This window comes from Podarcis cretensis (assembly GCF_951804945.1).
Source record: "Podarcis cretensis genome assembly, chromosome: 12".
Classification (NCBI taxonomy): Eukaryota; Metazoa; Chordata; class Lepidosauria; order Squamata; family Lacertidae; genus Podarcis; species Podarcis cretensis.
Window position 1 is genome coordinate 57,762,514 of NC_137181.1, and position 25,916 is coordinate 57,788,429.

At 41.9% G+C, this 25,916-nt stretch overlaps 1 protein-coding gene across 2 annotated transcripts in view; it reads right to left on the bottom strand.

The window, feature by feature from the left end:
• Positions 1 to 25,916, bottom strand: part of VPS41 (VPS41 subunit of HOPS complex) — a 121,513-nt gene that overhangs the window by 52,268 nt on the left and 43,329 nt on the right. For both annotated transcript variants that reach the window (XM_079947532.1, XM_079947533.1), the window contains exons 5-10: positions 22,072 to 22,146; positions 18,809 to 18,871; positions 17,708 to 17,773; positions 5,091 to 5,210; positions 3,530 to 3,676; positions 1,503 to 1,569 (exon numbers count right to left, since the gene is read on the bottom strand). In XM_079947532.1, the coding sequence (XP_079803658.1) occupies positions 1,503 to 1,569; positions 3,530 to 3,676; positions 5,091 to 5,210; positions 17,708 to 17,773; positions 18,809 to 18,871; positions 22,072 to 22,146 (538 nt within the window). The remainder of the gene's footprint in view (positions 1 to 1,502; positions 1,570 to 3,529; positions 3,677 to 5,090; positions 5,211 to 17,707; positions 17,774 to 18,808; positions 18,872 to 22,071; positions 22,147 to 25,916) is intronic.

Consider the following 25,916-nt stretch of genomic DNA (forward strand, 5'->3'; position numbering starts at 1 on the left):
GCTGTCTCCACAAATACTCCACCCTTACAATATGTGTCTGGGCAGATTTATGACAACACTGCTCTTCTTCGGCGCTCTCCCCGCCCTCGTTCTCTTGGCAAATCTAAAGAATATGCTGAAACGGCCTCCGTTATCCACTCATATGCTTGAGTCAACTGCAATTGTTCACTCATCAGGAAGACCACGTGTATGGAACCACTTCCTGACAGCAGTTGAAACAGTGGTGGGAATCAGATGACCATGTGTCAGGCAGAGCAATGTCTTTCCACACATGCGGTCAGAGAAGCACAAACAGGGTCATCCAGAGCCAGTCTTCCAGACACTGCGGCATACAGGCCACACCAACTACATGAAGGATTACTGGGGTTTTGTTTTGTTCTTTGCCTATTAGAGGGTTCCTACCAAGAAGATGAGGGACATGGGTGGCACTGTGGGTTAACCCACAGAGCCTAGGGCTTGCCGATCAGAAGGTCAGTGGTTCGAATCCCCGCGACGGAGTGAGCTCCCGTTGCTCGGTCCCTGTTCCTGCCAGCCTAGCAGTTCGAAAGCACGTCAAAGTGCAAGTAGATAAATAGGTATCACTCCAGTGGGAAGGTAAATGGTGTTTCCATGCACTGCTCTAGTTTGCCAGAAGCGGCTTAGTCATGCTGGCCACATGACCCGGAAGCTGTACACTGGCTCCCTTGGCCAATAAAGCTAGATGAGCGCCGCAACCCCAGAGTCGGTCACAACTGGACCTAATGGTCAGGGGTCCCTTTACCTTTACCAAGAAGATACTCGAGAACATTACTTTTTGTTTAAAAAGGTAAAGGACCCCGGACAGTTAAGTCCAGTCGCAAACGACTCTGGGGTTGCGGCGCTCATCTCGTTTTACTGGCCCAGGGAGCCAGAGTTTGTCCGCAGACAGTTTTTCCGGGTCATATGAACACAAAACACAAAAAAAACACACCCCTGCAACCCAGAGCAGGCACCTTAGGAACAAATAAATCCCAAAAGTCAAGGACATATATACCAAAAAGGAGGTAAGTATGACAAAGCTACATTAGCGGATTACATACGATCTTAATATTGTATTGTTTCCTGGCTGAAGTGACTAGAAAACTATTCCTATGAAAGCAAAAAATCACCTTAGGTGGGTAAACACTGATGGCAGTAAAAGGAAATGAAGGGCATTGTTTAGGAAGCAAACAAAAGAAGACCAAACAGATTCCAAAGTGTCATATTCCTTTTGTCCTCAGGCTACTCTAATTTTTTTTTTTTTTTTTGAGTGGGGGTGTGTGTTAATTTTTTTCAATAAAGCGATTTGCCATACTTTGCAATACCACAGCCCTAAATCTTCCCCTACAAAGTATTTCCAAGTGAAATGTTGCATGCACATGCTTCTGCATGCTTCTGCAAATGAGGCTCACGTTTAAAACAAAACAAAAATATGACATTATTTTTAAGCAGCTATTTGCAAAAAGCTTTTCTGCAAATTAATGGCAAACATGTCATACTCATACCTATTTCCACGTAACGACTTGGCAGATCTCGCATTTCATTGGCATGTCGCTCTTTCACTGAGCATATCTGTAAAATAAAATCATTATGTTAGTTACTTGTGATTAGTTACCTTAGGAATTAGAGAGAGTTCATTTATAATAATAATAATAATAATAATAATAATAATAATAATAATAATAATAAAAATAATAATAATAATAATAATAATAATAATAATAATAATAATAATAATAAATATTTGTATTCCACCCTCCCCGGCTGAGGCTGGGCTCAGAGCAGCTAACATCATAAAAACAACACAATATGCATAAAACAGACATCAATTAATTACAATACATCTTAAAATTAATTCAGACAATTAATTCAGACTATGTATAGGCAAAGCCTCCCAAGAACTTGCAACCGTGATGATTACAAAATACAGTGGTGCCTTGCAAGACGAAAAGAATCCGTTCCGCGAGTCTCTTCGTCTTGCGGTTTTTCCGTCTTGCGAAGCAAGCCCATTAGCGGCTTAGCGGCTTAGCGCTATTAGCGGCTTAGCGGATCAGCTGATAAGCGGCTTAGCGGCTTAGCGGATCAGCTGTTAAGCGGCTTAGCGGCTTAGCAGATCAGCTGATAAGCGGCTTAGCGGCTTAGCAGATCAGCTGATAAGCGGCTTAGCAGATCAGCTGATAAGCGGCTTAGCAGATCAGCTGATAAGCGGCTTAGCAGATCAGCTGATAAGCGGCTTAGCAGATCAGCTGATAAGCGGCTTAGCGGCTTAGAAAAAGGGGGGGAAAGGAAAAAAACCCCGCAGGAACTCGCAAGACATTTTCGTCTTGCAAAGCAAGCCCATAGGAAATTTGTTTTGCGAAGCACCTCCAAAACGGAAAACCCTTTCGTCTAGCGGGTTTTCCGTCTTGCGAGGCATTCGTCTTGCGGGGCACCACTGTAGTATTTTAATAAACAGATGCAGGAAAGAGCTACAAATAAAGCAAGAAAACATCTCAGGAGAGAATGGAATTCGAGAAAAGTTTGAGCTTCTTTGAACTGCTAACATAGCAGTAATTTTACTAGTGCTTTCACATATTCCAGATGAACAGCTACATTAAGTTGCTGTAGCAAATCAAACTTTTACATCACTCTGATTGCTACCAACCAACTGCTCCCCTTCATCAGATGCATCTGAGAAGATTCTGGTCTAGGAAATCTGATGCCATCAAAAATTTGGTAGCCTTTGAGACGCCGCAAGACTTGGTTAATTACCCCCCCCCCCCAAAAAAAAAAACTTTCCATGCTGCTAATTGCACATTAACATTATGAATAACAAAATGCCAGCCCCCATTTATATCAATAAACTCTTTACTAACTTGGAAAATGTCTACTTTAAGCTTTAATTTGTATGCTTCTTACAGTGCACGTGTCTAATTAGATGTAAGTCCCAATGACTTAAATTAGACTTACATACTTCAACCTACGTGTGTATAGGATAGCAGTCCTAGAAAGTTAATTATCTTCTTTTGGCTTTCCACTCTGTCTTATGGATAAGAAAATAACAGCTGACACTTCTTTACAGAAAGCTTCTTTTGGAGGGCAACAGCTGAATTTTGACTGCTGCTTTATGACGTCTCTGATAAATCATGCATTCAGCATCCCAGTTTCAGGTTTCACTCCCCACTAATGACAAACTGTTGCCCAAATGCCCATGTTAAGTACTTCCTGCCTGGACTAAGCAGAGCGAATGAATTTCAGGACTCTCTTTTAACAGCTCTCTGAATGCATCTCTTGAAGACAAAGAAAGGAGGATCAGCCCACAGCCTTGCCTACTGCACACGCTCAGAGAAATCCATCTGACCACTGGGCATTTGTCATTATTCCTTCTTATGAAGGTCAACCCAATGACATTTCTATGGCAGCAGGAGTTCGCCACACAGTAGTCAAATCAAATTCTCTTCTCCCCCACCCCTATTGCCTTCGCTTTTCAGAAATAATCCTCTGTTTGTCTGTGATAGCAGCAAGCATTTATTACAAAGACAGGTAATTGTACCTTTACTGAATTTCCCCAGGCAATAATCAGTGTTAAATTATCTTTCCAGCAAAGGCTGCAGGGATACATATCAGGACGGAGGTTTATATCGTCTCGGGGCACGTTGGTGATTCTTTGCTTAGCAATCACGTCGAGTATCTTCACACCCTGCAAGTTTAACACACAGCAAGAGAATTCAGTGTGGCACCACATACACAAACCATGGTCCAGAAATATCATATTACAGGTTATGCTAAGGTGGCAGCACAGGCCTACTGGCAGGCGCAGAAAAGGATCCTGGCAACTGTGTACAAAGACCTAGAGCCAGGTGAAGGAAACTGCCCACATTGGTCTGTCTCTGCCACAGCAAACTATGCTTGAAAGGACATGAATGAGCAAGGCAGGCAGGCAGTGACAACTTAAATCTCTGCAGGAGCAGTGTGCTATCAGGACTTGCATATGCATAGAAACATATTCGTCCAAGAGCCAAATGTGCTGTAACACTTCTTTGTAAAATTTAGAGGATTATTTATGTGCCACCCCTTCAATTTTTATTTATTTTTATTTTACAAATTATGACAAATTAGTTGTTTGCATCTCATACGTGTGCCTGTTGTAGAAGGCAACTTTCCCCTCGCGCGCCTTCCCCTCTGTCCCCGGAGATTGCGGGGCAGGCAACAGGGAGAAGCAATCTTCTCCCCGCCGCCCCTTGCTTTAAACAGGTCCGGGGACAGAGGGGAAGGCGCGCGCCTTCCCCTCTGTCCCCGGATGGTCTCCATAGGAACGCATTGATTGATTTTCAATGCATTCCTATGGGAAACCGTGCTTCGCAAGACGAAAAACTCGCAAGAAGAAAAAACTTGCGGAACGAATTAATTCCGTCTTGCGAGGCACCACTGTATAATGATTTGTGTGGAAATTGTTCCGTTATGGCTGTGTGCTTTTTGATGCGTTGCATTTATTGTTTATGACTACTTTTGTTAGGTTTGTAATGGTGGGGTGGGTTCCGAGTGTGTTCAGTTGGGCTCCCAAAGAACCCCCTTGCCAAAGGGGGAACGCCATGAGCAGACATGGCAGGGATGGAGATATTGGGGAAGTGTTGGTGTGAACACCCCTGCTTTCCCTCTATGTTCCCACATGTATTCTTTGAATGCCTGAACAGGGCTTCAATCAGGGCTCATTCTGCTGTTCTTTGTGATTTAATCTCTTGAATGTCCTCGGTCAAGATCATTATTTACATACGGATTAAAGATTATGACCAAACCTATTCTTGTGGGCTCAGGGTAGATAATGGAGGGCAACAATTTGAAGTAGGCACTTCCCTTGTGACCTTTGTGTCTTGCTACATTTTAGGTTGCTATTTTCTGACTCCTGTTTTTAATGTAATTAAACATATGGTTATCTTAATGCATGAAATGTTAACTTGTGGCCACTTAGGCATTGGAAAAGAGATGGGAATATAAGAGAGATTTTGAAACACTGTACATCAAGAAAAATTAAACATTTCAAGACATCCAGTGCAATGCCAATTTAGAAATTTACCCATTCACATACTGGAAACAGCTAACTCTGAAATACCTACCATATTATTGGCCCAAGCAATCAGGTTTCCTCTCCATTTAACATTTCTGATATTTCCCTCTCCTTCATGTAAAACTGAAGGTTTCCATCTGTTCATCCATGACTTTTCATATAAAAACAACTAGGAAAAAGGAATCACAAGAATTTACAGCGCTTTTGATAAAAGACAGGTACAAAAGGAATCTTTTTTTACTTTTGTCATTTTACTCATTCGTTCATATGAGATTTAATACAAAATGGACACAGCAAAAAAAAAAAGAAAAGCTTCTAATTTACAACCAAGTTAGTTCCAACTCAAAAATTGGTATGAAGAACAAACAAAACGTTTTCCAGTGTACAGTAAGTGGTAGCATAACAGATTTAAAAACACAGGCATGCTTCTCATATAATGTGGAGCCCTCCTTTAGTGTTTTGTACCCAATCGTCCTTCACTATGCCTACGGGGAGATTGGAACCATTCACTTCAATTTTCAAGCAGCTATGGTTTCCCGTTACAATGAACTAGAAACTGTAGTTAGAACAAACCATCCAGGATTTATTAATCACGATTTGAAGTTGACTTGTTTCAAAAACCAGTGTTAACACTTAGCATTGTTTACCCAGAAACCACAGTTGGTTGAATGAAAGCTTCCAATAACTTCCCTGCAAGCATGAAGGAAAGGGGAAGAGGAACACAACGCTTCAGCCTCAGCCAAATGGTCAGGGATGGATGGCAGCTAGGTCCAGAAACATAAGGAAGGCCACAGCTTAGCCCCTCCTGACTTACAGGTACATCAGAAGCAGCTTGCTGTTGGGTATCGGCAACCATCTGCAAAAGGCAGTGGGAACTCACCAAAAATCAGGTGTCTCACCGTGCGTCAGCAGAAGTGCTTTCTGCTGGTCTAAAGCCCCCATTGGATACAACCTAAAGAGTTCTAGTTATTCTCACCTCTTCACAGAGTAGACAACAAATGCACCCTCTCTCCTCAACACATTATAAGCCTCACATATAATGCTTGCGTTCCACTACTGATACCTGATTGTGCAGGTTTCCAGCTCACACGGTCTTCTTTCCCTTTCCTTTTAATGGGAGAGAAATGTGCAAATTGGGCGCCCTAGCAATTGGTTATTTATATCAAGTCCCTGCTTCATACAAAAGGCTTTTCTCTGCAGCAGCGGTTTACAAGCTGTGGAGCGCAGGTCCTTGGCTGGGGTCTGCCGAGCTTTGAAAGTCACGCTCCTCGTCTAGCAATGCACACTTACTGTCACAAACTGGTTTGAAACAGAGGAATGGTGAGGAAAGAGCTGGAGAAACCACAAGAGAAGAAGACTCAGAGCCTGGACAGTGGTGGTGGGACAAAGATGAGTAGTCAGAGGGAGAAGACAAAAAAAGCTATTAACAGAGCCTAAAACTACAACAGTCAGCATGTAGGAGTTTGCCAAAAAGGGGGGGGGGTAAAAAAGGGTCCTCATACTCGTAAAGGATGGCGATCACTGCTCTATAAAAAAACAGACTTCTTTTTTATCCTCAAAACTTTAAAAAGTGGTTGTCAGACTACAAGAAAGGAAACAGTAGGGAGAAGCAATATTCCTGGGATATCTATTACACCTTGTTTGTGTAACCCCCTTCCGCTGGACGTTGGCCCTTTTGCGGGGGGAGACATAAAGAAATTTTATATAAAACAGCTATTACTCAACTGCTTAAAAGGGATTTTGGGCCGAGATGAATATAAAATGCCTATTATATATACAGCCACAAGATGGTACCAAAGGACATATATTTCAGCTGAAACAGTTCAGAAACAAACTTCAGAATTGGTCACTGCAAATAAAACTGAGGGAACTTGGTGGAAACGGCAACAACCACCTGCCACGGAAAACAGAAGCTCACATTCCAAATTACACCACAGTTTTAGGACACCAGTAATTAAAACTAGCTGAATCCCATTGACTTCAGCAGTGCTAAATTCACTCCACTGAAACTAACACAGCAAATGTACGGTAGTGGTGGATAAATTCTGCAGCAGATAGACCTCAGCTTCCTAAGCCCTTCTGCTTTGCTCCAGTGAGGGAAGGAGACGTCTTTTCCTTACTAACATTTTTGTTGCCAATTATATATTTTACTTTCCCTTCTCATTCCTCTGGGACTAGGGTATCTAAGGGGTCCTTCTGGGGAGCAATGGCAGAGGAATGAGGGGGACCAAGGATCCGATCCCGATACAACCCCAAACACACTTTCCCCCGCCTACAGCAAACTACTGGTGGCGTCATGCCTAAACCCATGAAGCTTATCACAGGCACCCATGGGTGGGGAGGATAACTCCAATAGTGCAAGCGCTAACCCACCGGCAACAACCAATGACCCCACAGCTGGCCTCTGATAATAGGATTTCAGCTTAAATCAATGCATTTGATTAAATGGATTGTGGACTGGATAGGGCAGTGAATTAGGAAAGCAAATCATTTATGCACCAGCAGAACTGATGATTTCTTTCGCGTGATGTGGTATTTCCATAGTAGCGGAAGCCAAGGTATACAACATTTCCATTTTTCTTTGTAATATCTCAAATCCTTCTAATGGGGATGTCTATTATCAATGTGTGTGTGTGTGTTTAAATATTATCTATAAGCAGTCTTAAACTTGCTTGAGAGACTGTGTGTAGTCTTAGATCAGTCACTGATAATCCATATGCTGAGAAATTATTAATTATCTCTTGTGATTGGGAAGAGCAACCCTAACTGGTTGCAGATTTGCCTGGCCTGAATGAAAGGCAGTCTTTTTTGCTGTGCCATCAACATGTTGATGCAGCAGAAGGACCCAAAACAGCCCCCCTCCCTTGGAGCTGGCCCTACTTAGAATTCATAGAATCATAGAATCATAGAGTTGGAAGAGACAAGGGCCATCGAGTCCAACCCCCTGCCAAGCAGGAAACACCATCAGAGCACTCCTGACATATGGTTGTCAAGCCTCTGCTTAAAGACCTCCAAAGAAGGAGACTCCACCACACTCCTTGGCAGCAAATTCCACTGTCAAACAGCTCTTACTGTCAGGTCAGGTCCATAGCTAACCCAGTTCCAACCCCCATGTCCCACTTTGGGACTGGCTACCCTGGGGTTAGGGATGCAGGTGGCGCTGTGGGTTAAACCACAGAGCCCAGGACTTGCCGATCAGAAGGTCAGCGGTTCAAATCCCCGCGACGGGGTGAGCTCCTGTTGCTCGGTCCCTGCTCCTGCTAACCTAGCAATTTGAAAGCACGTCAAAGTGCAAGTAGATAAATAGGTACCGCTCCGACGGGAAAGTAAACGGCATTTCCATGCGCTGCTCTGGTTCTCCAGAAGCAGCTTAGTCATGCTGGCCAGAAGCTGTCTGTGGACAAACAGCGGCTCCCTCGGCCAGTAAAGCAAGATGAGCACCGCAACCCCAGAGTCGGCCACGACTGGACCTAATGGTCAGGGGTCCTTTACCTTTACCCTGGGGGTAGCACTGCCTCCGTCAAACTTTCTACAGCTGTATCCAGGGTCTTCTCTAGTGCAGTAGCATGGAAATAGAATGAAGTTTTTTTGTTTTCTTAAAAAAGAGGTCTTTATCTCAATACGTTTAACCTTTCTAAGAGAGTCAAGGACTAGTATTATGAAGAATTTATTAAACTTTTCAGCAACACTATGCCCAATTTCAATTTTATTTTAAAATGGAATGGAATAAGCAAAGTGCTATTTAGGTCAACAACCTACAAAGACTTGTAGTCGGCACTATACACTTATGCTTTTCACTTCCATCTAATGGAGCCAATAAGCAATGTGGAGGAAAAAGTGGACTTGTTTCAGAGTTTTAGATTCACCTATATTATAACATATTTTGAGTGTTTTATTTTGTATCTTTATGTTCTGAGCTGCCATGAGATATCTGGATGAAAGTCGGTACACAAATTTAGTAAATAAAAATAAATAGGTATATTAATCCTTCCTGGAATGTCTGGTCAACTCACTCATCAGAGACACTTATTTACTTCTGGTAAAATTACTAGAGAACCACATATTTATTGTGGAATAAATAGAGGATTTTAATCATTTTGACTTCTCAATAATTTTAACACATTCTGATGGGCAGGTCTGAAAGTTACCTTTCACTCTATAAACCATAACCTATACAAATTCAAATGCCTTATGAAATTCAAAACAAATTTCAGACATGGACCCAGTTTCAGAATATCAAATGCCCCTATTTTGCATAACATAATAATGACAAACATCCAAAATAAAATACTAAATGAAAATAGATCCAATGTTTGTACTTGAGTTACTTCAAACTAATTTAAATTCAAAGTTCTGCCAAAGGGGCAAGTAGTCATCCAAAACCACAAATATTAATATTTGTAAAGTTCTGTTTGTTTATACTTTCTTCATTATTAAAGCACACATGTCAACAGGAACAGTTTTCCTTACTCTGTAGTAGTATTAACACAGTTTGATTCTCTTCGAAGACAGTGGAAATTAAAACACTGATTTGCATTGTAAGAGCTTGTATACAATTTACTTAGACATTTGTTTTAATTAGGAAATTAGTTTTATCTCAGGGCAGCTGCCATCAGCATGCACATCAGGCAACAATTTCAGAGATTCATAAAATTGAAGAATTGGAAGGGACAAAACAAACTGTTACCCCTAACAAACTGAAATTAAGCTACCAAATTGAGGTTGGCTGGTGGGTTCTTGGAAGAAAAGATGGCAGTGACCTCTCCATTCAGCAACTAACATGCATATGTAGTAGTTAAGAGTGTATGCTCCTGATGCATCATATGCCCATGGGTTCTTCAACCAACAATGCACTGGCAGGGGAAAGTAGCTTCACAGCAGAATCTGCCCCCCTTCTGTGCCAGAATGTCTGGATCTCAGGTCAACTTGTGACCCTCTAGATGCTGCTCTTGATCGGCCCCAGCTGGCACAACCAATGGACAGAGATGGTGTGACTTGGGGGTCTGGCAACAGGCCAAGGATTGCCCACCACTGACGCAACAGCATCAGTGCATCACGGATACCTGAAGCCTATGGGCTGCATGCTGTAAATCAAGAATTTTGGGATGGGAGGGGAGACTCTACAGAGCAACTGGTCACACAGCAACTACTGAAGATGCCAAACGCAGCTCCATGGTGTTCCACAACTTAAGGCATGGGTAGGCAAACTAAGGCCTGGGGGCAGGATCTGGCCCAATCGCCTTCTAAATCCGGCCCACTGATGGTCCAGGAATCAGCGTGTTTTTACATGAGTAGAATGTGTCCTTTTATTTAAAATGCATCTCTGGGTTATTTGTGGGGCATAGGAATTCATTCATTATTATTTTTTTCAAAATATAGTCCGGCCCCCCACAAGGTCTGAGGGACAGTGGACAGTGGACCGACACCCTGCTGACCCCTGACTTAATGGCTGCCACAGAGAATGCCTTTTCCCAGGCCACCTTCTCAAACATCTTAGCATGATGGAAGAAGTACGAGGACCCGCCCTCCTCTGCCATTCTTAACACCCAATGGGGTTTGTAGGGAAGGAGATGGTCTTCTATTTGGAGCCTGAGTCATTCTGGGCTTTAAACACTTTAACACGAGCACCTTGAACTGGGCCTGGAATTAAACCAGCAGCCAGCGCGGCTTTCTAAAAGAGGGGTTAGATGAGATCCAAACAGAACGCCAGCTAGTAACCTGGCTGCTGCATTTTGGACCACTTGAAGTTTCTAAGTCATCTTTAAGGGCACACTGCAGTACTCCAGTCTGGAAGCATGGAGTACAGTGGCCAAGTCGTTTCTGTCCGAAAGGGGTTGTAGCTGGTGAATCAGCAGTAGCTGGAAAAAGCACTCATCTCCACAGACGTCGCCTGAGCCTCCAATGGCAGCACTGAATCCAGGAGAATCGCCAAACTGCAAACCTGTTCCTTCCAGGGGAGGGCAAGACCATACAGAACAGGCTCTCTCTCCACCTCCTGGACATGAGAACCTGGGACTCTGTAGGATTGAGCTTCTGTTTATTGGCCCACTTCCAGTTCATCACCACCTCCAAGCACTGCTCTGACACCTCAGCTACCACTCTTGATTCAGACAGAACAGAGAGACAGAGCTGGGTATCATTTTCATTTTCATGCTGAAGACACATCTCTTTACCCTGGCATTTTGCACCTGAAATGTATATTTTTAGGGGAGGGGGCAACCCTTATTTCTGTGGTTGTGAATTATTTTAAACCCTTTTTAACAGGTTGTTCTAATTGTTGTAACCCAGCCTGAGACCTTAGGGTGAAGAGTGGGTAATTAACAGCAAGAACAAGAAGTAGAAGTTGGTTAATTTATTTAGCTAATCTTCAACTCACCTACAGTATCGAATTGTCATTACCACTATACCGAGAGCAATTTAAACTCAATGAAAGCTAAGTACGGAGGGAGGAAAAGCTGTTTTCAAGAAAGGGTTGCTTCCCCCTCTTCCTGGCTGGAGAAAGTATTTTAGGGCTTTATTTCCCATAAATCCACATCCCAGCAGTCAGCATTCTCAGTACTTATATTTCAATAGCAGCTGTTGCAAAATCACTTCCTCGGCAATACGCTTCATTCGCCTATCTGTTTTCTGCTGGTAAATCTCTCTAATGCTTTGTTACAATACAGCTGCACTTAAGCTGCGCGTTCCGTCCGCTGCCGTATGTATAGCAGATCATTACATAGCCACAATAATGTGAAACAAGTAAATCCGGACAGCAGCACAGGCAATGCTATGTTTTATCACCCTTTTCATCGCACGCACCGGGAAGTGTGGACACTTTCCTCCTACTGTTATCCTTGGAGCATCTTAATTTGGGGCTTCATAAAGCAATGGTTTACCACCAGTGGGCAGGATTAAGTGGAATTCCCAGAAGAGGTTTAGGGGGCCACGGGGGGCATCTGTGGGGAGAAGAGAGAGCGAGTTCCGTTGCACAAGAGGACTTAGAATCATAAAACCACAGACTTGTGGAGTTGTAGTCCAACCCCCTGAAATGCATGAATCCAGCCCACAGCCATCCCTGGATGGGCTCCAACCAGCATCCTTCTGGTTAACAGCCAGATACACTGACCCATTGCGCCACAGAGTCTTGCACAGCCTACAGGGATCATGTATGAATTCTGTCATTTGTATTGATGTAAATGTCTTTTAGGGACGTGGGTGGCACTGTGGGTTAAACCAGAGCCTAGGACTTGCCGATCAGAAGATTGGCGGTGCGAATCCCCGCGACGGGGTGAGCTCCCGTTTCTCAGTCCCTGCTCCTGCCAACCTAGCAGTTCGAAAGCACGTCAAAGTGCATGTAGATAAACAGGTACCGCTCCAGTGGGAAGGTAAATGGCGTTTCCGTGCGCTGCTCTGGTTCGCCAGAAGTGGCTTAGTCATGCTAGCCGCATGACCCAGAAGCTGTACGCCGACTCCCTTGGCCAGTAAAGTGCGATGAGCACTGCAACCCCAGAGTCGGTCACAACTGGACCTAATGGTCAGGGGTCTCTTTACCTTTACCTAAACGTATTTTGTACAGCTAACTATTTAGCTGTATCCCCAGTATATTTTATCTTATTGCTACGGCTATTGGCTAATGCAAATAAAGTTCCTATCTGTCTGTCTGTCTATCTACAGGGAACTCTGGTCTTCCTTAGAAGCCAATTAGATGGATTTTGCAATGTGATAAAACAACACAAGCTTGTCACTATTAGCGCTAATTGTCTCTAAAATTGTGTATAGAAGAAAGTTAGGTTTGCTCCAGAATGAGCTTGAGACGACGGAGGGCACTAGGTCTAGGATGATCTCCCCCATCCCCACAATTACTCTGTCATAATCAGGAGGAAGTTTCAGGGGACAGTATTAATGGGGAAAGTATTTCTCATTTCAGGGATGGAAAAAGAGGGGGGACGTAGGTATGCTGACTGTGGTGTCACCTCTTTTATTAACGCTTCCTCACTAAGAAAAGGCTCTTCCCCTTAGATCTGCTTGCTGCTTAGTCCAAGAATGACCACTGCAAGGTGGGGCTTGCAAAGCAAATTTCAGTTACACTCGGAGAGACTTGGACAGCTGAACACCAGCATGATGCAGAGGATCAGACTGACAGTCTCTTTTGTACAGAGCAGCGGTGAATCAGAGTACGGGTAGTGTTTCAATCTAATGGAGCTTGTCAAACAATTAACACTAGTGCTAATTACATGTAATCCCTGTCTCCAGAGTGCTTAGAGGAATCCTTCAGTCATCTAAATTAGAAGTTCAATTTTGGAAACAACATCAATGGGATGAAATTTAAATTGATCGTTTCCCTCTCTTGGAACTAAAATTAGCAGAATTGTTACATTTCAGAAAACGCTTTAAAAGCACAGTTCATTCCAAGGTGGCAAATAGGTACATACCAAATGGCTGCATTTAAGCTATCAAGTCCCTGAAGTAGAGTATGAGCATCTTTTGGTGAGAACGGAGAGACGAGCCAGGAAGCTGCATTTAAGCACAGCTCCCTGTTATAACTGAATCAGGAAATTATAGTTAATGGTTCCCAAGCAAACCAGGATAGGAAGCCATAGTTTAAGCTGGCTTCCAGATCCTGCCTTACTTGGAAGCCAATAAGCATCATTTTCCGGTTCAAATGCAATGGGGAGCCATGGTTAATTAAGGCCCCCCCGCCCTTGCTCTAGCCTTCCCTGACCTATCACATGATTCTCTTCTTGCAAAAATGTTAGGATCCTGCTTGGAGGGAGAGACAGGTGTACTATTGAGAGGAGGGGTCCAGTTCTCAATGGCTATTATCCCACCCACAATACTTCATATCGTCCAGAGCTCCTGGCAAAGAAAGATGCTCTGGCCTCTGGTTCAAATTATAAGACAGAGAAACCAAGAGGGAGGGAGCAAACGAGGTATAAGACACAGCAGGGCGTATGGAAGGAGGAGATACCAGTTTCCTGTCCGGCTTTGGCACCACTCGCTAGGCTCAGTTTTTATATTGGTGGGGCAACAAGGGTTTTTTGCACCACTGGCTTTTGTGTTGTAAATATACACAGATATTGAGTCATGTAAACATTCTAATGGTCACCCATTTTAGACAGCAATTTCAAGCTAGAAGCTACTGAGGCAATAAAGGCGTACAACGGTTTAAGGCAAATCGACCAATACCTGGACAGAGATTGCCTTGGTATTTACTCTTACTTCACTTAAATGGGACCTCTCAGTATTTACTGACTGACATTTTACAGCTTACAAAGCAATCTGCCTTTCTTGTCTGGTACTCTTCATCTACCAACGCAACGCCAAACAGCTGACTATCCTGTTTCTAAAAATGGACTGTGCTGCAAACAGCATCCTGACAATTTAATAATTTGTCAGAGTGATCCAACCAGTTATTATGAAGCACATATTGTGGAGTTCAGAGGTAAAGGTCACCTACTTACTCACAAAGCAAAGATAAACCGGATTTGCTGACACTAAAAATCAAGGCAATTAAAATAATAATAACCCAAGACAGTACTTGGCAGATTTTACAGCAAACATACAAATTCTATCATTATACTTGAAAGTACAGCAGCTGAATTTTCAGAATATTTTTGTCTTGACCCAGCTTACTTGCTACCCAAGATTTCTACTTCTTTTGGCCAAAGAGGCCGATAAATATAGATGTGAGTCTTGCGATGCATTAAAAATGCAGGAATTTCAGCCACTGTGGAGGAGTCTATCTATCTGGTTGAGTTGGATCAGAAAGAACTTCAGCTCTTTCCTGCCCCTTTATAAATTCCAATATTTAGCCAGAAAATGACAAGGACCACCACACACTAGCAATTACTTATTTCAGGCTCCACAACTTGAGAGATCAAGATCAGCAGCAAATACATGCATGTTCCTCAAAAACAAAGATTCCAAGCCAGTGAAGGGATGAAAGACATCAACTCCAATTATCAGCAGAACACCTCTCCAATTAATGTATTATCTTCAGCATTATAATTAACATGGGCAATGAGTAGTATATTAATTGAAAACTGACAATGCAAAGTCATAAACAAAATTTCATTTTCCTAGCAACAACCTATAGATGTATCATCTTCATTAATCATTTTCTTCTGTCAAGTTTTACCAATATTTCTTTATGACACTATGATCGGGTTTAACCCCGTAAGTTTAAACTATTTAGAAGGATGGGTAGTGATCAACAGTTTATCTGGAAAGTTATATATCCTTTCATTTTCTTTTGGAATTTTTAAACCCCTAGATAATATTGGTGTGTTTGCACTCTCTAAGTTCCGGATTCATTTAAGCTCGCAGGTTGAAAAATGTGGCAGCTCTTTGAGGGTTAACCAAAGAACACCTTTATTTCAGCTTTCCCACCTTCATTTAGCAAGCTTTCACCCTGTTATTTTTTAAGATTAGACCCTCTTTTAAAGGCAGAAGGTTATGGCCTACAATAGCACTATTTGTCTTTTCTTCTTGCCTCAAAGCTCCACCGCCCTCCTGGGCTGGGGATGCCCTGTTATTTACAATGTATTATTATTGCAGGGTTGTCATCATCTGCCAAGTGCTCCATTCAAAACTTGCTGAACTTAATTGCAGCGTGAAATGGGCAAGAAGGGTTCTGTTAGTTAGTAACATACCCATCGGTCAAAGAAGATCACTGTTTCTGCTACACCTTTCAAGAGCCTTTCAAGAGCATATATTGTTCGGTGCCACAAAAGCAACCAATATCAGGAAACAGTCGTTTTGGTCAAAGAGCAAGCATTGAGTTCAACATCTGATGATTAACAATATTCCTGTTTCAGTTGAATACTGTAACACAGAGCTTTCCGAACTTTTCATGTTGGTGACACACTTCTTAGACGTGCATCATTTCGCGACACAGTAATTCAGTTTTAGTAGCAAACCAGAGGTTAAACTAACCCTTTTCCAGCCCCTGGAGGAGTGTGGGGAACATTTGTGAGACACACCTGCACACTGCAGCCGACACACTAACAAAACTAATGATTTGACTGGCACTTTCGAGTGCTCAAAAGTGCTTTGCATACAGTGTGGCAGAGTATCATTGAAACATCACAGCATGCTCTAACCAGACACTGAAAGCAGATACTAGCTTGCGGCAAAATAGTAGAATGTTAAAACCATACAGTGGCAAGGGTGAGAATTATTTGTCATTTTTTGGTCCCACCCTTCTTTCCATGAAGCTCAGGTAGGCTTATCTCATTTTATCATTGAAACAACCCTATTGGTTTGAGAGTCAAAGGCTAAGAGCTAAAGGCTGCTTGGTTCCAAGTCCAAGATCAGCAGCACTCAAAACACTTTCACCATGCTTTCACAAGGCACATTCTTGTACTTTTTTAGTGTAACATTCCTATAATAAGTGAACTAACCATTATTTCTGAAAGCCAGAAATAACGCATCGCGTAATTACAGGCAAGATGTATACATCTTGTTACTGATTGGACTTTTCTAAAATCTTCTTATGGCGTTAAATCTCACATACCCTGTTCAATGAACTCTGAACCCATTATGCCATTTATACATTTAAAAGGTCAAGGACCAGTAAAAAGTAATCATGGTCACAATTTTCTGCAGCCCAACACTCAATATATTTGCACTCATAGTGTTATGGCACAAATTAAAGCTTTAAGTTCAGTTTATTTTTAATAAATCATGGGATGCTATCCTAAGCAACACAACCTCCAGAAAACAAGCCTCAGTCAATTTTGGGGGACTTCATTCTGAGAAAATAGATCACAGCCCTATTATCGCCTTAAATATTTAGGGCTATGCTTCCTTAATTCGGAGGGATTTTTTAAATTTGGGAACTTTTGATGGGAAAATGACACCAGCTTTTGGAAAACTAAAAAAGCCTGCATTCCTTACTGTGAATTCTGTTAAAAATCAATTCAAATAGCACATTTCCAAAAGTACACACTATTCTCAGGTTTTGGAAAATACAAAGCATTTGTCCAGTTTTCTGTTCACTGAGACTGAAGTCTCAGCCCAGTTAAATGACACATAACACTCATCCAAACCATGACTTAGAGCAAATAAACAAAGGTGTGGACTCACAGCCACTGAACTTCTCCCATTCTGGCTGCCACTGTGCTATCAGAGCTAACCCATCCTATGGCTCTGTGTTAGGTCCAACCCCATGCTCATGGCTCCTGTAAACTAAGAACTAACTTTGCAGTTCACGGTTTGTCTGGAGCAAAACGAACTATGAGCTTGGGTCAAGTGCTTCAGAAATTGGCAGAGCAGGGCGGACATACTTCCATGCCACCTCTCCCAGACTGTGGTGCTCTGAGGCAGATGCCGTTCCCTTTCTTAGAGCAAGGCAGAGAGATGGGGGAGCAGCATGAGGAACAGCAAAACAGTATAAGTAAGAAAAGGATAGATTAGAGAAGTGTGCTAGGCCACCTCTTGCGTTGACTCTGCTTCCGACTCTTCCATGTTTGGCAGTTAGGCAAACAGTAGTAGTTTTGCCAAGAGGGGAAATAGATGCTGGTACCTGTGTTTTATTTCCCCATAATTTTCATTTGAAAGCATCCCTGAATTACCTGATTGGGGGTGGGGGACAAACCCCAGGGAAATATGTGCACATGTTCCTTTGGAACTTTACCTTTGCCTGTCGAGAACGGACACAGTATTATGAAATGAGAAACTTACTTTGTTCCCTCCAGTTACAAACTGCTTGCAGTGTGATCTCACAAACTGAGGGTGAACAGCGACAATCTGAACATAAAGAAGGGAAACAATGTGTTATTACTGATATCGTTCTTGTGTGGTTTTATGAGCTGCAGAATAATTTAGGTATTATTATTATTAAAATTCATTAAATTTCATTATTGCCCTTCACCCAAGGATCACAGGGCAGTTTACAATCTAAAAAAACCATGATACATTATCATAACAAAGAAAAACAATACTCCCCAATGCATATTTTAATGTAGATTGTTTAATAAATCAAAGGCCTGGTTATAGAAAAACATTTTTGGCCAGCGCCAAAAGATATGTAATGAAGGCGCCAGGCAAGCCACCCTGGGGAGAACACCCCACAAGCAAGTAGCCACCACAGAAAAGACCCTACAATTATTCCGGTACAGAGTCCATGACCCTACTTACTATAACCCCTCATACTATCTTAAATCAAATTCTACACCCATCAGCTAGTTTGCTTTTGCAGAACTATCACATATTGTTGGCTTGTGATTTGCTTCTCATTGCTGCTTTCTTTGGCTTGTCTACCGAGCATGTTTCTGAAACATTCCACATTATTTTGGGGTGGGAAGAAGAAGTAACTGGCCAGGAAAGCCCTTGAAGCAGGAGTCGCCAACATGGTGCCTGCGGGTGAAGAGATGCCTTTGATGCACCTTTTCAAGGCACAGATTATTCTATTGGATCTGACTTTGACCCACATCCCTTGGAGAGGAAACATTTGTGTGCATTTGTGCTCTGCCCTTCTACTTTTCTGTGGGGCAGGTTGATCTGGGGGGCGGTGGGGATAGGTGAGCAGAGGAGGATGGCACCCACAGCACTCACTCTAAACTCCAAATGTGCCCATGGACCTAAAAAGCAAGCAGAAAGAGGACAATTCCCTCTGCTTTGCAGAGGAATCATGAAGAACACCATCATTGTCCATACCAAAACTTCTGAATGAAATCTATGATATATTCATGTTCTTTTTCTTTTTTTGGAGAAAAGAAATAGTCATGGCTATTTGCTGAATGCAACAATAGTACATTTGTTAAGACTTAACTAAGCTCTTACTTTAATAGGGCAATCAAATGTTTCATGGAATTCTTCCCCTGTGTACAATCCAAACACCTGCACCTGAAATTAAAGGATATGCTTTTAAAACCATATTAAATTGTCTATTATTTATCCCACTTCAGAAGTCAAAAGTTAAGTATAAATGGCAACAGCAAATACATCATAGTTTGGTTTTTAAAAAACAAAAAACAAAACAAAAAACAAATATATTTGCAGCACACTGTAATAGTTTAAAATTATCCAAAGCTTTCCTTGATTCCATTAAAGTATTTAATGGAAACACGAAAGTGCTTCTATGCAATTAAGCTGCTAGAACCACCAGAAGGACAAAGGACTCTCCACGCTTTATGCCAAACACTTTTATTGAATTGATAACCACCTGACTAAAACAGAAAATAATTTCCATTTCTATAATAAATAGAACATAAATGGAAACCTTCTATTATCTCAGAGGCTCTGCTTTTCTACCATTATACATATTTTCATTATGTTTTAAAATGCAGCTTCAAGGGTACTAAATGCTAACAGATTTACCTTGTGGAATACTCCCAGTTACATTTCAGTCATATCATCATATCATATATTTGTCCCTAATATCTGCAAGGCAAAGCTTTTAAATGTTGAGATAATACAGTGGTGAATATCTGAATGACAGGCCCCCAAATGCATAGTAAGAAATGTGTTGTAAAAGAAACTACCCCTTTTCGCAACACCTCCAGTTTTCCCAGTTACTAATTCAGCAGGATAAAACATTGAATTAGGATTGGCGGGGCAGTTGCAATCCCATCTCAATCCAAGGGCGCTCAGTCTTGGGCAAATCACTATCCCTTAGCCTAATCTATTTCACAGGATGGCTGAAAGAATAAAAGGAGGGAAACAAACACCCTACCAGAACAGTGTGGAAACTGGAAAATGTGAAAAGGCATTCATATGTTCCTGTATGCATAGCAGGAATAATACAGCGCAGAAAGACTCGTGGGTCTTTGTGCAAAAATACCCACAATCATATCCAAGTTCTGAAACCTCAGTTGGTCCAAAATGCTGCAACTACACTATAGGCAATTTTGTGGAGTATATTAAAAGGTAAAGGGACCCCTGACCATTAGGTCCAGTCGTGGCCGACTCTGCGGTTGCAGCGCTCATCTCGCTTTATTGGCCAAGGGAGCTGGCGTACAGCTTCCAAGTCATGTGGCCAGCATGACTAAGCTGCTTCTGGCAAACCAGAGCAACGCATGGAAACGCCGTTTACCTTCCCGCCGGAGCGGTACCTATTTATCTACTTGCACTTTGATGTGCTTTTGAACGGCTAGGTTGACAGGAGCAGGGACTGAGCAACGGGAGCTCACCCCGTCACGGGGATTTGAACCACCGACCTTCTAATCGGCAAGTCCTAGGCTCTGTGGTTTAACCCACAGCACCACCCGGGCCCCTGTGGAGTATATTATTCCACTGCAATTCCATCTGCACTGGCTTTCCATTTATATCCAAGCACGTTACCTTTAACACTGCCAGCAGCTTGGTGCCAAATTATCTCCTCCCACAAGTGCCTGCCTGTTCACTCAGATCTTCTGGACTTTGGGGTCACTTTCCTCCATGTCCTGCCACCATGAGAGGCACAACGGGCAAAGCTCCAGGGGAGTCCAGGCTGTGAAACCTCCTGCTGAGTTCAGCCCAACCCTTTCAGCTATGGCCTTTGGATGCTTACACCAAAACGCTTTTAATTCTGCGGGCTTGTGGTATGGCTGGCTCCTAAATCTGCTATGTTCTTTCATGCCTTTTATTCTTAGCTCCTTGTCTGATTGTTCATAAAAATACATGGGTGCTAGTCAACTTGAGCGTCTCAGTGTGGTTGGAAAGGTGAGCTACAACTACCCAAACTAAATGAATAAACTTGGAGAACTCAAATGTTTGCTGCCTGTCCTTCTAAGCATGTGTTGAGCCTTCAGTGTGCAAATGCACAGCCAGTCTCAACTGCAAAAAAATAATATTTTTGTAATCTAAATACATCAAATCACACCAAAACTTTACTTCTTGAATATATAAGCACATCACTTTTGATTATCGTACACAATTATTGGCTTCTGTCTTATCTTGCCAAGACAATTACATTACTCTTAAGAGCCTCTCACACTGGTTATAAAATTCTACAACCTCTTTTACCAGCAGTAGTATCTCAATTATTGTGCCAATTATTGTAACATCAAGATTTCTTCGGAGGACAACACACTGGGAACTGTAAACTTATTTATGACATTTATTCACTCACTAAAAGCACAGATTAAACGGGTTTACTACTTTTTGCTCCTGTGGGAAGAAAAATATATATACTTCAGTATTTATTTTAGTTTACTGTTCCTAAAAATCCTGCCTAAGAATGTGATTAGTAACAAATAGTGTTCTAGCCAGTTAAGTGAGATGGATCTTGGGGAATGACGTTAATACACTGTGCCTGCTAGCACCATTATTCCCAGAAAAAGCATCCTGAATAGGTTACGATTTGGAATTTTATTATCACAACCAATATTAGCAAAGACTGTCATGGTCTTAAAAGCAAACAAATGAACAAAGACATTCTAATAAGTGGGGAAATCGATCATCAAAATCACTAAAATGTCACAGCTCTTAACATTCCAGGAAAACAATGCTAATTGTTAGCTGTGCGGTACACAAAATGATGTATGTCTCCAGTCGAGGAAGAAGGTGCCACATTTTTAAGGAAACTGTACATGTATTATATGTATTGATTTCACATTTGTTTAAAGGAGCAACTGCAAGGCACTATATTCCTCTGATAAACTATGACTGCTTATCAAAAGATTTCAGAGGAAACAATCATAAGGTGCTTTTTAAAAAAACAACCAAAACCAAAACCACCAGCCCAAAGAAATCTTGCCCACAAAAATCCAATTTTGTGGATTTATAGCAGAGAAGCATTAAGCTACTGTCTTGCAGGAACATCAGACTAGTCAGTGAAGTATAACTGGCACAGTAGTAACGATTACAGTGACAAGTCCCTGTGCCACGGCTGTTAATCAGTTTAATACCAGTAACATTATTGACATTTCTTGTAATTACTTTTCCTTAGGCACATTTGGGCCAAATATATTTGACTTTAATTATGAGGGGTTTTTTGTAAGTGAGTCAGGTACTAAAACACAAGATCCAGGTGCTGTTGCTACAGGATTCTGCCGTACAGAGATCTCCTGAGGACTTGGAAAGTGGCACATCACCATTTCATGCTAAATGTGGAAAAGTCATACCTTGCCATCTTCAGAGCAAACACCCATGTGCTCTCCACTTTCATCCAGGCTAATTTGATTTATCTTAACTGGACTCTGTTAAAAGTTTGGAGAAAGAGAGAGAGAGAGAGAGAGAGAGAGAGAGAGAGAGAGAACATTTTAGAATGCACAATGCAGAAGAAGCAAGTTGCCTCCATCTCACACGCAATACAAAAACCAGGTGTACAGTACCAACAACCCACCAAATTAAAAGCTGCCCACTAGTCATATGTAGTGGCTCATCAGAATCTCAGCCTGGTTTTGCTGCCTGCCTGGGACTGTTAACAAAAGGAAGAACAAAGTGTGTGTGTCCGCGACTCCTGGGCAGGCTGCAACAGATAACTAGTATTGCTGCTGTTTGGCAGTAGTGTTCAGACTTACTATCCTCCCAGAATGTTTTCCCTATTGGCATAATTTAGACAATAAAATCATAAAAGAGAGCAAGGAAAAAAAAGCCACAAAACATTGTTAAATCAGACATATTTCAAACACATAAAACATATAACAGAATCGGTAGCTACCATTAAGTAAAATTAAGTAGTTTTAAATTTGACTTTTAAAATCTTCGCTAAATATCGTGAAACAATCTCAGTAGTTTTGGATAAATCATTCCTGTTCATTTGTCCACTGCATATTACAAAGAATTCTGGGGCATATTATAATAGATTATCTACTCAAGTCAATTTAGATCCAACTGTTTCTCCTGATGGAGCCCAGCGTGGCAAGCACATCTATTATTATTATTATTATTATTATTATTATTATTATTATTATTTCACCTAGAATGCCTTTGGCACTGCACGTTACAATAGAAAACTGGCAGTAGTGGGCAAGGCTGTCTGCCATTTCTTGTCTTCTCACAGAAGTATCCCTGATATGCTTCTAAGGATTCCATGGAATGCCAATTTTCAAACAGCCCAAAAAATTAAGGAGAGCGGTGTCCCAGAAGTCAGGTGTGCAAACAGGTCTACTCATCAAACAGGTTACTAACCTGTGACATAAACTGGAGTGGGAAGAATAAGCCTTCTATGCCTAGTCACAAAAAGCTGGTGACCAGAAGAGTAGTTATTTGCAAGCCTGCCCAAAGTCTTTATGGTACTAATATGTCACAGACTATAGCCTAAGTTCCAAGGGAGATTGATAATGTGGAATACCATATTTTTTGCTCTATAAGATTCACTTGTTCCTTCCTAAAAAGTAAGGGGAAATGTGTGTGTGTCTTATGGAGCGAATGCAGGCTACGCAGCTATCCCAGAAGCCATAACAGCAAGAGGGATTGCTGCTTTCACTGCGCAGCGATCCCTCTTGCTGTTCTGGCTTCTGAGATTCAGAATATTTTTTTTCTTGTTTTCCTCCTCCAAAAACTAGGTGCATCTTGTGGTCTGGTGCGTCTTATAGAGTGAAAAATATGGTATCTATTGCCTTCTTAGAAAAATACGGTATTTTCTGCTGGTGGCAGCCATCACTACACTGAAGAGCTGTGAAGGGTTATGTCTCTCCCATTACACCTTGCTGCCCTGAAGATGTCTAGCTGTTCCTGGCAAGTGAACAGCAATTACCGCCATCATTGCATCATGGTGAGTCAGGTCTACCAATTACCGTATTTTTCGCTCTATAAGACGCACCAGACCACAAGACGCACCTAGTTTTTGGAGGAGGAAAACAAGAAAAAAAATATTCTGAATCTCAGAAGCCAGAACACCAAGAGGGATCTCTGTGCAGTGAAAGCAGCAATCCCTCTTGCTCTTCTGGCTTCTGGGATAGCTGTGCAGCCTGCATTCGCTCCATAAGACGCACACACATTTCCCCTTACTTTTTAGGAGGGAAAAAGTGAGTCTTATAGAGCAAAAAATACGGTAATCAGGTGCTCATTTGAATTCAGAAAATGGTTGGGGAAATCTTGCCAGTTTGTGCCTCCATTACAACTGCTCACATGAGCAGATTTGTGGATGGCTGAACGTCACTCTAGCCAAAGCAGCTCCCACTTACATGTGCAGGCAGGTCCCAAAGTGAGATTACTGACAGTAGTGTTCAGAGGATTCAGATTTTGCGCTGCAGCAATGTGAATATTACATTATAGCAAGGACAAAGTATAAAAGCAATGAACAATAAGACTGGAAATTAGCTGAGTAAGTTCCCTCTCTAAAGAACTTTAGGAGTTAGATGATTAACTTGAGGACAAAAATCAGGTTTTCATGAAGAAAGTCTTGAAAGTTGTGACAGTGAGGAATAAACGTCCCTCACTGAATTCCCATTAGCTGCAGTTTTATTTCTGACGGAGACCTGTTTGGGATTCTGGACAATATAAGTTTGACTGTTCAAAAGAAATCAATATCGTCAGGCTGACACTATTAGAACAAAAATGTAACTTTAATAGGAGGGAAAAAGTTCAGGAGAAATGGTTTGTGCGTTTGGCAGGGGAGGAGGCCAGTAAGTATCTGATAAGAAAAGCTTTCTATAAAACCCTAAATTTGAAGAAAAGCTTCCACTTGCAAAATACAGCCTGTGTGATAATCAATTACCTAATGTAAAATGCTTGAAATAAATACACTTAGTATGGATTATGTCAGCTCTTCAATTAGGAATAAATTCATGGCCATTCAAAGAGCCTCTTTTAACTGTGTGGCAACTTCTTTTCCCTAGATGCTCATCACCATCCCACCTCATAGTGTCCCTCAACGGTGAACCTGAGAAATCAATCTGCTAATGTATAATTTGTAAAGCTCCTCTGACTAACAAATGGATAATTGATTCTTTCACAAATGCTGCATCCCCGTGGATGGGAGGCAGAATGAATAACAAACATTAGGGCTGGATTTGACTCCATTTCTGGGAGAGAGGCAATATTTGCGAGCTGGAATTCTAAACGTTTTAAAAAGTTGACTGTGTGACTTCATGCCTTTTAGCCATGGTTAACAAGCATGCAGCACACAGATTAGGGGTGTGAAAAGCAGACTGCTGCTCAATTGCAATTATGGCAAACCACATTTCATGGCAGGAGGGACCTGCTGACTCACCCACTAGAAAAGAAATCTCAGCTAATCCCATCACAGCCTGGGCACGACATTTTATCATATATGCAAATGTATCTAAAAACAGTAATTGATCCCAAAGATTTTCCTCAAAACAAAGTGGTCAATGTGATGATCGGAAAGTCAACAGCTTTGATCATTCATCTACCATGGGGGCATAGTCCACGACTTTGGATATATTGCCAGCCAGAGGGGGAAAAACAACCAGCGTGTTTAATCTGCAATAGATCGGACGTCACAATTATTATTATTATTATTAATAATAATAATAATAATACCTCACCCATCTGCTGGCTGGGTTTCCCCAGCCACTCTGGGCAGCTCCCAACAGAATTAAAAGCACAATACAACATCAAACATTAAAAACTTCCCTAAACAGGGCTGCCTTCAGATGTCTTCTATAAGCCAGATAGTTGTTTATTTCCTTGACATTTGATGGGAGGACGTTCCACAGGGAGGGCGCCACTACTTATAAACCATGGGGTATGACGACTGTAAATAAACTGTAACAACTGTTCAGAAAGTATGCCTTCTTTAAAGAAGTCTGAATAAAGTACATCACTAGATTTCAACCATATTTTTTTTTTTGGGGGGGGGAGGATAAAGAGTCAGTATAGTATAGTCCTTAAGAGTGTCAGGACCTGAAAGTAAAAGGTAAAGGTGACCCCTGACCATTACGTCCAGTCGTGGCCGACTCTGGGTTGCGGCGCTCATCTCGCTTTATTGGCCGAGGGAGCCGGCGTACAGCTTCCAGGTCATGTGGCCAGCATGACTAAGCTGCTTCTGGTGAACCAG